The 11,023-nt window shown below is 59.4% G+C and overlaps 2 protein-coding genes across 4 annotated transcripts; one reads left to right on the top strand and one right to left on the bottom strand.

Moving 5' to 3' along the window:
- The first annotated feature begins 65 nt into the window (after nt 1-65).
- On the top strand, nt 66-2,276 carry LRRC3C (leucine rich repeat containing 3C). Its single transcript, XM_010724588.2, has one exon. It carries the CDS (start codon nt 336-338, stop codon nt 1,071-1,073), a length of 738 nt encoding a protein of 245 aa, XP_010722890.1. The 5' UTR covers nt 66-335; the 3' UTR covers nt 1,074-2,276.
- Nucleotides 2,277-3,323: 1,047 nt separating this feature from the next.
- ZPBP2 (zona pellucida binding protein 2) lies at nt 3,324-11,017 on the bottom strand. Of its 3 annotated transcripts, none has more exons than XM_019623426.2 (8): nt 10,664-11,017; nt 9,256-9,336; nt 8,727-8,852; nt 8,070-8,231; nt 7,260-7,478; nt 6,585-6,670; nt 5,947-6,124; nt 3,324-5,830 (listed from the first exon to the last, which is right to left on the bottom strand). In XM_019623426.2, the coding sequence occupies exons 2-8, from the start codon at nt 9,281-9,283 to the stop codon at nt 5,730-5,732; spliced, it is 900 nt and encodes a 299-aa protein (XP_019478971.1). In that variant the 5' UTR covers nt 9,284-9,336; nt 10,664-11,017; the 3' UTR covers nt 3,324-5,729. The 3 variants fall into 3 exon arrangements, with proteins under 3 accessions (XP_019478971.1, XP_019478969.1, XP_003213865.1); XM_019623424.1 differs by having other exon boundaries at nt 10,932-11,017; XM_003213817.4 differs by lacking the exon at nt 10,664-11,017 and adding an exon at nt 9,677-10,048 and having other exon boundaries at nt 3,325-5,830.
- Nucleotides 11,018-11,023: the final 6 nt, after the last annotated feature.

Below are 11,023 nucleotides of genomic sequence, written 5' to 3'. Positions count from 1 at the left end.
GTTACAGCCCAGCTGCCGCACAGGAGACGTGCGGTGGCTCAGCCCCTCGGGAACTAATCCCGCTGCGCAGGAGCCCCGTGCGCTGCCGCTGGCGGTGGGGGGACCGGCGAGCCGCGCTGCTTGCCCCCGTCCCCATCCCGCGGTTTGGAGCAGCGGGTGGACGCGGTGCCCCCGGGCGCCTCAGCCTGACGCTGTCCCTTTGGTGTCCCCGTCCCAGATGTGCCTCCTTCAGCCCAAAGCAGCGCGGGTGAGAGCTGAGGGGCCGGTGGCTGCGTGACGGAGCCGGTGCGGCACCGCGTCAGCGACAGAAGCCCTCCGTCCTGCGCCCCACAGCCATGTGGCTGCTCGTGCAGGGCGTCCTGCTGGCATCCTGCCTGCGCGCCGCCGCCTTCCCCAGGGGCTGCTACCCCTCGGAGGAGGAGGGGCTGAAGACCTTCCGCTGCAGCAACGCGCGGCTGACCGAGGTCCCCAAAGACATCCCCAACGACACCAACAAGCTCTACCTGGACTCCAATCGCATCCCCTTCCTGCCCCGCGACGCCTTCCGGGATCTGCCGCTGCTGCTGGAGCTGGATCTGTCCCACAACGCCATCGCCGCCGTCGAGAGCGGGGCGTTCCGCGGGCTGGCCGACCACCTGCGCTCTCTGGACCTGTCCTCCAACAGGCTGGTGTCGCTCAGCAAGGACGTCCTCAGCAACATGAAGGCCAAGGTGAACCTCTCCAACAACCCCTGGCTGTGCGACTGCCGGCTGCAGGAGCTGATCCGCGCCGTGGATCTGACGGCCGGCTCCTCCGCCGGCATCGTCTGCGACTCCGCGCTGCAGGAGGAGCACGTGGGCAAAGCCTTCCTGCAGGTGATCGCCGACACGGACTTCTGCAACGTGTACAAAAAGACGACGGACATTGCCATGCTGGTCACCATGTTCGGCTGGTTCGCCATGGTGATCTCCTACCTGGTTTACTACGTGCGGCAGAACCAGGAGGACGCGCGGCGGCACTTGGAGTACCTCAAATCGCTGCCCAGCAAGCAGCGGCACTCGGAGGAGTCGTCCACCATCAGCACTGTGGTGTGAGCGGGGCTGGGGGCGGTGGGACGTCGTCGTGGCATTCCTGGGGGCACGGCCATGGTGGGGAGCGATGGTCGGTTCTCAGTTATTGGTTACTGGCAACGGGCGCAGAGCGAGCGGGGAGAACTGAGCGTGCCCCCACCACGCGGCTCCGCTCCGGACGTTGGGACTTGGTGTGAAACTGTTTGGTTTTCTTTGCAGCCATCCCCGGGGCATTAACGACGTTGGTGTTTTAAATCCCTCTGGTTTACCCTCTGCTGCCCTGGGGATGTTCCTGGAGCTGCGGGGCAGGGGGGATGCAGCCCTATGGGACGAGTGGACGGGGATGGAGGGACGCGGTGGTGGGGAATGGCCCCAGCTCCCATTTCCTGAGCTGGAGCTGCCGCCCCATCGCTGCCCTCACCTTGAGATGGGCAGCGGGGGTGAACTGGGGACCTCCCCCTCTGGGTGTTACAGTGAAAATGGGATCAGAGCCCCCGGGCTGTGCTCTGTGCTGAGGGCGGTGGATGCTGATGGGGGTCCGAGGACACACGGGGTCGGTGCTTTGGGTCAGTGCACCCCACTGCAGCTCCGCTCTCTCTCAAGGACTCACGGCTGCGACCGCTCACTGTGACAGCACTGGGATGGGGCCGAGGCTGCCGCTCCTCCGCCTCCTCCCACTCCCTGCACCGCTGCCAGGAGCCCGAACGTCCCCTCAGCCCCACATGTCCCTTTCTGACACTCTCCATTGGGCTCCTGGGGTCGGCGTCAGGGATGGGGCACGCAGGGTCCACACGGAGCCTTGGGGTGAAGGCAGCCCACGCCTGCCCCTCTGGCTCCTGTCTCTGATTTTGTCCTTTTTAAAACCAACTGAAGCTCAACTGCCTTAACTCTCCGAGAGCACCAACCAAAGCTGCTCCAACACCTCCGGCAGCGCCCGCCCTGCACATCTGGGGCCGGCAGGGCTCGGGCCCCCTCCATCCTTCCAGTGCCCGGTGCCTACGGATGGGGCTGTGGGGAGCGGTGCCCGTGCCCTCCACAAGTGCCTACACCCCCAGCACAGCCCCAACGCACAAACACTCTCGGCCCTCTGCCCCCTCCCCGTGGTGGAGCACAGGGGTGGGGGGAACCGAACCGAGCCCCCGGGGCACCATCTCCCGAGGAGTGTTTTGTTTAAGGGACCTTTTATGTTCTTACTTTATACGACAATAAATTGGCTTTTACTTTGGAGACGGTGATGGTCGCGCCTCACACCAGTGCTGCTCGTGTCGGGGACCCCCAGTGACCCCCCCGGGCCATGAGGAGGAGATGAAGGTGCCCGCATCTCTGTCAGGCCCGCAGGGCTCTGCTGCTGCGTGGGGCTCTCAGAAACAGGACACCGCAGGTAACCCAACCTTGGCATGGAATTAATGAGCCCTGGCGGCTCAGGTCACCTCACCGTGCCCCGTTCTCGTGGCTGCTGCACTGCTCCCCGCCCAGCCGTCCCCACTGCACCAGAGCAGGGCCACGCTGTGGCACAGGGCTCAGCTGTCCCCATCCTCCCTGCGAGGTCCCCAGCACTGTGCCGAGGAGGGGCGCCGGGAGGTGTGCAACCCCAGACCTAACGCAGAACGACAGATCCCGCTTGCAGGACCTCACCCACCCCCTCACCCGGCTGCCCCCAACCCCGAGCAGATGGCAGCCGCCCCAAGAGCAGATTGCAGCCCCCCCCGCTCCCGCTGGTGCCCCCGGGGGCTGCGTAGCACCGAGCTGCCCGCTGGGGAGGGGGTCTGCGGCACCTGCCGTAGTGATGCTGCCCCTGCAGCGTCCCCCAGCCCCCGTCCCAGTGCCCCCACCTCATTCCTGCCCTGGCTGCTGTTGGGATGGGGGCAGTGAGGGTCGGGACGGGTCCTCCCAGCACCCTGCAACATTGAGTTCTGGGTGATTTGTTTCTGGCCATGCTGCGGATTTACCGGCCGGGATCAGTGATGGCAGAGCGAGCAGCGTGTCTGGCACCCCCACATCTCCATTATGGGCTTCTGAGGCTGTGGCTGCAGTGCAGCCCTTCGTTAGCAGTGCTGCTAACAGCCCCAGCTTCTGTCCCAGGGCTGGGGGTGCCACGTTTGCAGGGGTGCTGTGCGGGATGGTGAAGCAAATCCCTTTGGGTCTGTGCACCACTGCCAGCCCCAGGCCACGTCCTGAGCCTCACAGCGATTCGATTTAGCAGAGGGAAGGAAGGATGTCTAATTGTTTAATTTCCACAATTATACAAAATATTTATCAATAATTAGAACGGATGACGGCGATTACGCGGTGATGAAGGCCGACCCACACTTTGCCAGCAGCCCTCCAGCTCCAGAAGATCATATTTATTTATTTTCAACACAAAAAATCCTTTTACAGTGGCACTGCTGCCAACAGCGACCCACGGCGATGCGCTGCCTGCAAAGGACGCATTAAAGCTGCCCTGCTGCCCTTATGGGGACGGGCTGAGGGGAAAATACAGGCAGGGAGTGGGCTGAGAGCACTGCGGGTCCAAGGGGGAGGTCTGGGGAGGTCTGGGGGTGATTTGGGGGAGGATTTGGGGAGAGTTTTGGGGTGAACGCCGGGGGTGAATTGGGGAGATTCCTGGGAGGTTTTGGGGAGATTTGGGTAGAATTTGGGGAAGATTTGGAGCGGATTTGGAGAGGATTATGGGGAGATTTTGGGGGGAGATTTTAGGAGAAGTTCTGGAGGGGATTTGTGAGGAGGGTTTTAGGAGGATTCTGGAGCCTTTTTGTGGGGCCATGGGGAGGTTTTGGGCAGGTTGCCCCAGCTGGTGGCAGCGATGAAGCCTCCATCATCTTCCTGCAGCTCACGTCCATCTGTCTGTTTGCCATCAGGGCTCCCACATCCTCGCCCCAGGCTGGGCTTCAGCAGAACCTGGGGGGGCCGGGACCCTCCCTGGGAGCTGTTGAGGTTGTGGAATAGAAAAGGTACTGCCCTATAGGTGTGCACTCTGTCCTGCACTGGTCTGATGGCACAGACTCCTCCGCAGTGTGAAGCCAAAAGGTTTGATTCACTTTTCCACGTTCTTAAGGCTGAACTGCTGCGGGAGTTGGCTCCAACCCCGCCGCTTTAAAAGGGGTTGGAGGAGTGGGTGGTGAGCACTGGATGGTGCTCAGTGCCCCCCTGCTGCTTCTTCACCTAACAGCTGATGGCTGTGACATTCCTCTGCTGGCAAAGAGGAGTGCAGGGAGCAGAGCCCTTCTGCTGCGTCCCCCCGGGCAGCGTGGGGTCCAGTTGGCTCTGGTAGCAGCCACCCCAGGGGCGGTTCAGATGTACATCTTATCCATCAGCACTTAATAAGCGATGATTCCGAAAAGCTCTGAGCACAGTCTGTGCCCACACCGCCTTCTGCTGCCCGGCTGTCAGCACGGATAAGCTGAACTGGGCAGAATCTGGTTGGTTTTTGGATGAATACCCACGGAGGGATTTCTGGGTGCTGTGGGAAGCGGCGGTCACCGAGAGGGAGCTGCTCGTCTGTGCGGGTTGGCGCTGTGCAGAGCCAGGCTGATGGCACAGAGCTCCGTGCTCCGAGCTGGGGCTGCTGCCCTGTGCGTGGTGGGACCTCAGCTGTGCCACAGCGGGGAGCAGAGGGGGCTGGGAGCAATTCTGTGCCCCCTGGGGAGGCTGAGGGGCAGACAGGAGGGCGGCAGCTCTGATGAATGGCTGATGGAGCTCCGTGCTGCGTGGGATGGGTGGGAAGGCAGCAGCGCTTCTGGGGATGGACTGAAAGCACTGGAGTAGAATCCGTCCTAATGCTGCTTAATGAGCAAAACAATCGATTGCAGATACAGCAGCTCGCCGTCCAAAGCCGGCAGGAGCAAAGCTTTGCTGAGCTGAGCTCTCTTGTTATCTCAGTGCTTTGGAAGTTCTCATCTCGACCCGCTGCCGATCCCAGGAGCTCACAGCTGCTGTGCAGTGAGCGGGGCCGTGCCATTCGTACTTGGATGGAGGGAGGAAAGAACGCAGCAGCACCTAGTGGAGAAGGCGCAGGAGCCTCCATCCATCCCTCCCTGGATGTCCACACTCCCTCCTTCCCTCTGCTGCACCGCTCCTTCCGGGCAGACGGGCTGAGCCATAAGGGCAGAGTTCTTCATCTCCCACCTGCACTGCAGAGCTCGTTAGGGCCGAATTCATTAAGGCCCATCTCAGAGACCCTCCCCATGGCTGGTGGATGCACAGTGCAAAACGCCCCGCAGCATCAGCAGTGGTTTCCCAAGGAACCATCCAGCCCTGCACTGGGCAGAACAAAACCTTCAGGATGTAAAGAAAAGGGGAAAACCAAGGGAAGTGCGTTTGTGTTCCTAAATGGTGAGGATTTGGTGCTTCACACCTGAGGAACTTCTCATGGCATTCTGGCACACGCGACCCCGTCCTGCTCTGCTGCCAGGACCCCTCCGTGCCCCCAGAGCACCGTGTGGTGTTTGGGATCACCCCCAGGGAGCAGCAGCAGCTTTGTGACACACACAGGTTGCTTTACCCTGAATAAACACCCCATTTTATGCCCGAATACAGGAAATGCAGGAGGGGTGCACGAGTGGAGGAGCTCAGCCGCTGCTCAAACTGCATGTAGAGCTCCAGGACCAGGAGCTCAGCACGCAGAGGATCGGGAGACCAGCGATGCTTTCACACCTCCTGTTTCTGCATTCAGTGCCACATTCATGGGCAGGATTTTGCTCCGTACCCCGCAGCGCGGTGCCTCGCACACAGCCTGCAGCTGCCAGCGCTGTCGGGGCTGTACGTCCCAGGGCTGCACACCACTGCAAAGAGAACAGAGCCCATCAAAGGCTGAATGGGGACCCGCCCGAATTCTGACACCACCGATGGCTGAGCACCCTCTGATGGCAGCGACGTGACCCCATGGGTGCCCCGTTACCGCAGCAGCCGGCACAGCTCCGGTGGGTGATGTCGTTCCTCCCAAATCCTGGGTGGCAGCTGTCGATGGGGGTCACGGAGAAGCTGCCCTCCACGTAATGTATGGTAGGAACGGTCTGAAATTGGTGCTTCAGAGCGTAAGTCTGCTTCCTGAAAAACTCTCCTATTCGCTCGCTTGCCTGAAATACAGAAACGTTGGAGAAATTAAGAGAAGTTCCCACTGGTTTGGGGTTAAAAACGTGAGTGAAGACTTCACGGAGGGGGAAATCAGGGCTGATGGGGATGTGCTGGGGTGCTGTGTGCTGCTGTCAGGAAGGCAGAGTTAACCCGGCTCAGAAATCAGCTGCTTCACATTGTATTCCATTTACAGAATCATGGAGCTGAGGTTTGGAGTAGAGAACTGAAGTCTGCTGATATGTTTGTATTCAATTCCTTGTGTTTAGCTGGTAGAGGTAACCTTTTTTTTTTTTTTTAATGGATCAGTCTGACCTTTTAAAAGCAAATTCCCACCCGGAATTTAATTATCCAAGCCTCCATCAGCTGTCATTGGATTAATCCCATCAGTGCCGGGGCTGATGGGTGACCCCAGCACAGGGCAGAGGGGGGGGGTTTGGGATGCAGAGGGTGATGGCACGGAACCTGCTGAGCTCTCTGGTTCGTGGTGTCCTCACAGTCCTGAGGAAGGCGGCTGCAGAGATCTTCCCATCCCGGAGCAAAGGGATTCACTGCGGGGGGAGAGAAGTGTGGCCATGGGGGCTCCTTTGGGGATCCCCTACAGCCGATGTCCTGCCCGCGTCTTTGGGTTTGTTTCAGGAGAAACACCGACGAATGGAACTCTGCACCGCGTTCTTCGGTGTTTGCTGGTGATCCCCTAGCCCTCTCACCCCCCCCGTCCCCCTGTTTTCCCTCTCATGTGCGAAGGACCGGGATTTCTCCTCCTCTCCGCCACTGCCCAGCGGAGCTTTGGGAAAGGCTCTCTCCGTTTGCTGGGTGTCGGTTTTGGAAAAGGACTCGCGGGAGAGCGGCGGTGCCGGCCCAAAGTGGGACCGATTTGTGCCGTCGGGAGCGGTGATGGGGAGATGAGACGTGCCGGGGGCCGGGCCGTGGCACCGGGCTGAATTCTCACGGGAACTTCGGGGCTTTGCAGCTCCGCTTTGCTCTGCGCGCTCCGAGCGCTGCCGCTGCGTTCTGGCTCCATCTGTGGGCTGGGAAGGGAAAACGCAGCGGCCGCGGAGGGGAACGGCCTCGCGGGGGTGTGCGTGGGTGCCGGGGGTCTTCCCGGGGTGTTCGGTGCCAGAAACCCTCCTCCATTACCCTGAAAAGTGATGAAGAGTTCGCTCGGGGAGCCCCGGTGGGGAACCTCGAGGGAATGGCAGCGGTACGAGAGCCGCCCCACGCGGCACGTCAGGTCGGAGATGAGATCCTCCAGGATCTTCTTCAGCTCCTCCACGAACCGTGCGTTGGCTGCCAGCTCACATCCCTTTGAAGTGAAACGGACCGAGACCTGGTACACGTGGTTGGCTTCCCTGTATGCTGCCAGAAACAGGAGGTGAGTGGGGCTCAGGGCGGTGCCCACCTTACCTTCACATCTGTGCGCTTTGTAGCTGAAATCCGGGCTCTTATTCAAAAGCAAACATGTGAATAGTTGGCTCACTAACAAAGCAGGGAGCTCTCAGCCTTGCTGTGGCTGACTCAACTGTAAGGGGCTCCTTAGTTTGGAATGAACAGGGTTTTGTGTTTGAGTTATAAAGCCCTGCTCCTGAACGGTGGTGAAATAAACACGGGGCCGTCTGCGGTGTCGTGGTGTGGATGGGGATGAGGTGAGGTTGGGTGCTGTGGTTCTGTGGGCTGGGGATGCCCTGAGCAGTGCTGGAGCTGCTCAGGACCACAGACTGTCCTGGTTTGCAGATGCTGTGTGATGCTGTGTGTAGGTGGGTTGGTTCTTATGGAGGATGGAGCTTTGCGTTTTACTCTTGAAGTTGCCAAATATTCTTGGTGGCAGTTATTTAATCTTTGGATGTATGAATATGTGTAGGGATAGAACGTTAGCACCCTCTCCATTCACCAAGCTTTGAAATCCACAGGCCTGCCACAAACCCAACGAACCACAAGGGCTTATCTTACCATACACCATGAACCTGTAGGTGTTGGTCACATCTACTTCTTTTTGTGCTGAGGTTTCTATGATTCTGTGGGAAAGTGCACACTTGTAGGCTCCGGACATGGACTCCTGGAAGCCCACCAGCACCAGCTCCCCAGAGCTTGTGAGATTCGCGTATCCTTGCCCTAGGATGGAAGCAGGAGGGATGAGATGGATGGGAATGCGTGGCATCCTGTGCTGCGCTCAGGAGGGGGAGGAGTGTGGTGCTGTTTTGTGGCACTCTGGGTTCTTTTAGTCTGAAACGGGCTGAATTGGAGCGCTGGGACTTGGGGCAAGTTTCCCTTCATCCCAAGCACTTTAGAGAGAGAAAGGAAATGTATTCTAAGGCCAGAATTTGGGGGACAAACCCAAGGGCTGTGTGATGCTTTGGCCCCGCTGTACCATCGCAGAGTGGCATCAATAGGAAGAAGGAAAATGTGATTTTGAGTGCAGCAACCTCTGCCCAGCCATTTGTGCTCAGCTTTTCCCCTCATAAGGAGAAGTGTGTTGGTTTCCTGCCCCAGTTTCTCTGATTCCCAGCCCCACTGTTTCCACACCCGAGCAGCCCTCACTTTGGAAATAGTGGCTCAGGCAGTGGGAGAAGAGTGGAAACCCCATGTGGGCAACGCTGAGCTTCTCACCTTCTAACTTCCTCCCATCTGGGCCAGTCCATGAATACTTGGGATCTATTACTTCGTCTTGAGAAAGAGGCAAATCCATGCACACCAGGGTTGGGCTGTTGGTGAACGTTTTAACGTATACGTTTTCTGCAATATGAGAGAATGAGGTAAATGATGTGGGATGTTTATATTGAATGAAACCACGAAATGCTTTGGAAGTGCACATAGCAGGAGGTTTGTTTCTTGTGTTAGGACTGAGGCAGCAGAAAGGAACCATCCCCAGGTGCTGGGAGCTCACTGAGGGCTGGACCCGGAGCAGCATTTGGGGCACTGAGGGTCCATCCCTCATTTAGACATCACTTCTTCCCCTGCAGCACCAGAGGATGCACGCACTGCCCAGCTCATGCCTTCCCATCGCTGGGTGCCACCAGGATGTGTTCTGGAGCGCAGCTCTGGTTGTGTCGCTTTACAGAATGCTCATAATACCTCAGTGCCATCCCAGGAGCCTTCTGAGGCCTCGCACTGTGTATGTGCAGTCAGGCAGGTTTACCTGCACGCTGATCATTGCCATAGACCATATTCTTCTGAAAAAAGCCAACAGAAGGTTGCTCTTCCTCCGGTGCAGCTCTTGCTGTTGGGAAAAGGATGAAGAATATTACGGATAGAAATCCAACCCTGCAGCTGTTTGCTCCGTCCTGGCAGGCTCCTGCTGCCTGCTCAACCCCTCCCCAGGGCTCAGTGGGATGCTGGTGACACGATGCCTTCGTCAGGTGAGTGCTGAAGCACGAGGGCTTCCGTGGGCTCAAGGCAGCCCCTCCAGCACTGTGCTGGGGGATCGCAGCCAGACCCTTCCCCACCCCGTGGCTGTCAGTGCTGAAGGTCCTTCCCACGAGGTGCCCCCATCCCTCAGCCTCCCCCACATCCCCTGTGCCCCTCTGGGGGGGGGCTGTGCCTTCAGCCCCCCTCGCTACCTCCTCCCGGAGCGCCCTGACGTGCCTCCACCACCACTGCCATGATGGCCGCCATCCCCAGCAGGGCTTGTTGGGGGGAGCACGGCCTCCCACCACCCCCTGCCATGCCAACCCCGTTCAACGGCCACTGCTGCACGAGGCCAACGGACGGGGGGTTCCAATGGGGGGGGAGGTTCCAATGGATGGGGGGGGTCCAACGGCCCTTCTTGCCCTCCTCACCGCCACGGGGCTGCCCCACACGTGGCCCCAGTGGAGGGGATCCCAACCCTACACACAGCCCTGCTGGGAGGAGGGATCCCAACCCCACCCTTGGCTGCCTTTCCTCCCACAGCCTGTGCTCCTGTAATTTGCCTTGTTTTCCAATAGCAGCGCTATTTCATGAAGAAAAACAGATAACAAGAGCCTTGTTCTCATCTTATCTCCGCAATCTCGGGTGCTCCCAAGAGTGGAGTCCTTTCCACGTGGCCCCGAGTCCAAGGAGCATCTGTGGGTGTCACAACGTGAGGAGATCGGCGGTGGTTTATGTGACGTGTCCACAGCATCTGACACCCAAAGGAAACCACGTGGGAAGGTTACTTGTGTGCGTGGGCACCGCTGCGTGCAGCTGCCACACGGGTGGTGGATCCCAGAGCAGAAATGGCACTTTTAAGTCTTATTGTTTTTCTTTAATCTGATGAATTTGCACTTGGAGATGTAAGCTGGAGGCGGCTGTTCGCCAGCTCCAGGTGGGATGAACGGCTGGGATCCATGGGGTCCTTTGGGGGGATCCTTGGCTTTGCCCATGGGAGTGCACCTGCAGGAGTGCTGCCCCCGAGTCACGGAATCATCTGAGTTGGAGGAACCCCACCAAGGGCTGTCTGGCCCCACTCTCTGCACTGAACGGGGACACCCCCAGCTCCATCAGGAGCCCAGAGCCCATCCCCTGACCCGGGTGTCTGCAGGGACGGGGTGCTGCCACCTCCCTGACAACCCGTGCCAGCGCCTCACCATTCTTACTGTAATCCTTTTCCTTAAATCTCCTCTCTTTCAGCTGGAAGCCATTTCCCCTCGTCCCGTCACAGCAGGCTCTCCCGAAGAGTCTGTCCCCTTCTTCCTACCAGTACTGAAAGGTCACTGTAGACGTCCCGGAGCCGCCTCCTCCCTACGTTAAACACCCTCATCTCTCCCAGCCTGTCCCATGGCGGGGTCGTTCCACCCCTAGCATCTCTGCTGCGGTCCTCCAACAGCTCCAACGAGCACCCCAACCTCGGCTCACCTCTGCCCTTGCCCCATGTCCGCCAGGTACCCGCAGCCCCCGGTGCCGGCGGGGTCACAGCCCTCCTCCCCCGCTCCGTTCCGCCGCTCTCC

Source organism: Meleagris gallopavo, chromosome 29, assembly GCF_000146605.3.
Source record: "Meleagris gallopavo isolate NT-WF06-2002-E0010 breed Aviagen turkey brand Nicholas breeding stock chromosome 29, Turkey_5.1, whole genome shotgun sequence".
Lineage (NCBI taxonomy): Eukaryota > Metazoa > Chordata > Aves > Galliformes > Phasianidae > Meleagris > Meleagris gallopavo.
Note: the sequence above shows the minus strand (reverse complement) of the source record. Positions and strands in the feature narration are given on the sequence as shown.

Bases quoted from the DNA above. Each gene is read 5' to 3' on its own strand.
- LRRC3C (XM_010724588.2), top strand. From the start codon at position 336: ATGTGGCTGCTCGTGCAGGGCGTCCTGCTGGCATCCTGCCTGCGCGCC.
- ZPBP2 (XM_003213817.4), bottom strand. From the start codon at position 9,782: ATGGCAGGGGGTGGTGGGAGGCCGTGCTCCCCCCAACAAGCCCTGCTG. The intron at 9,337-9,676 runs GTAGCGAGGGGG...TTTTCCCAACAG, and splicing joins TCAGGGCGCTCCGGGAGGAG to CAAGAGCTGCACCGGAGGAA. The intron at 8,232-8,726 runs GTGAGAAGCTCA...CTTCCATCCTAG, and splicing joins AGATGGGAGGAAGTTAGAAG to GGCAAGGATACGCGAATCTC.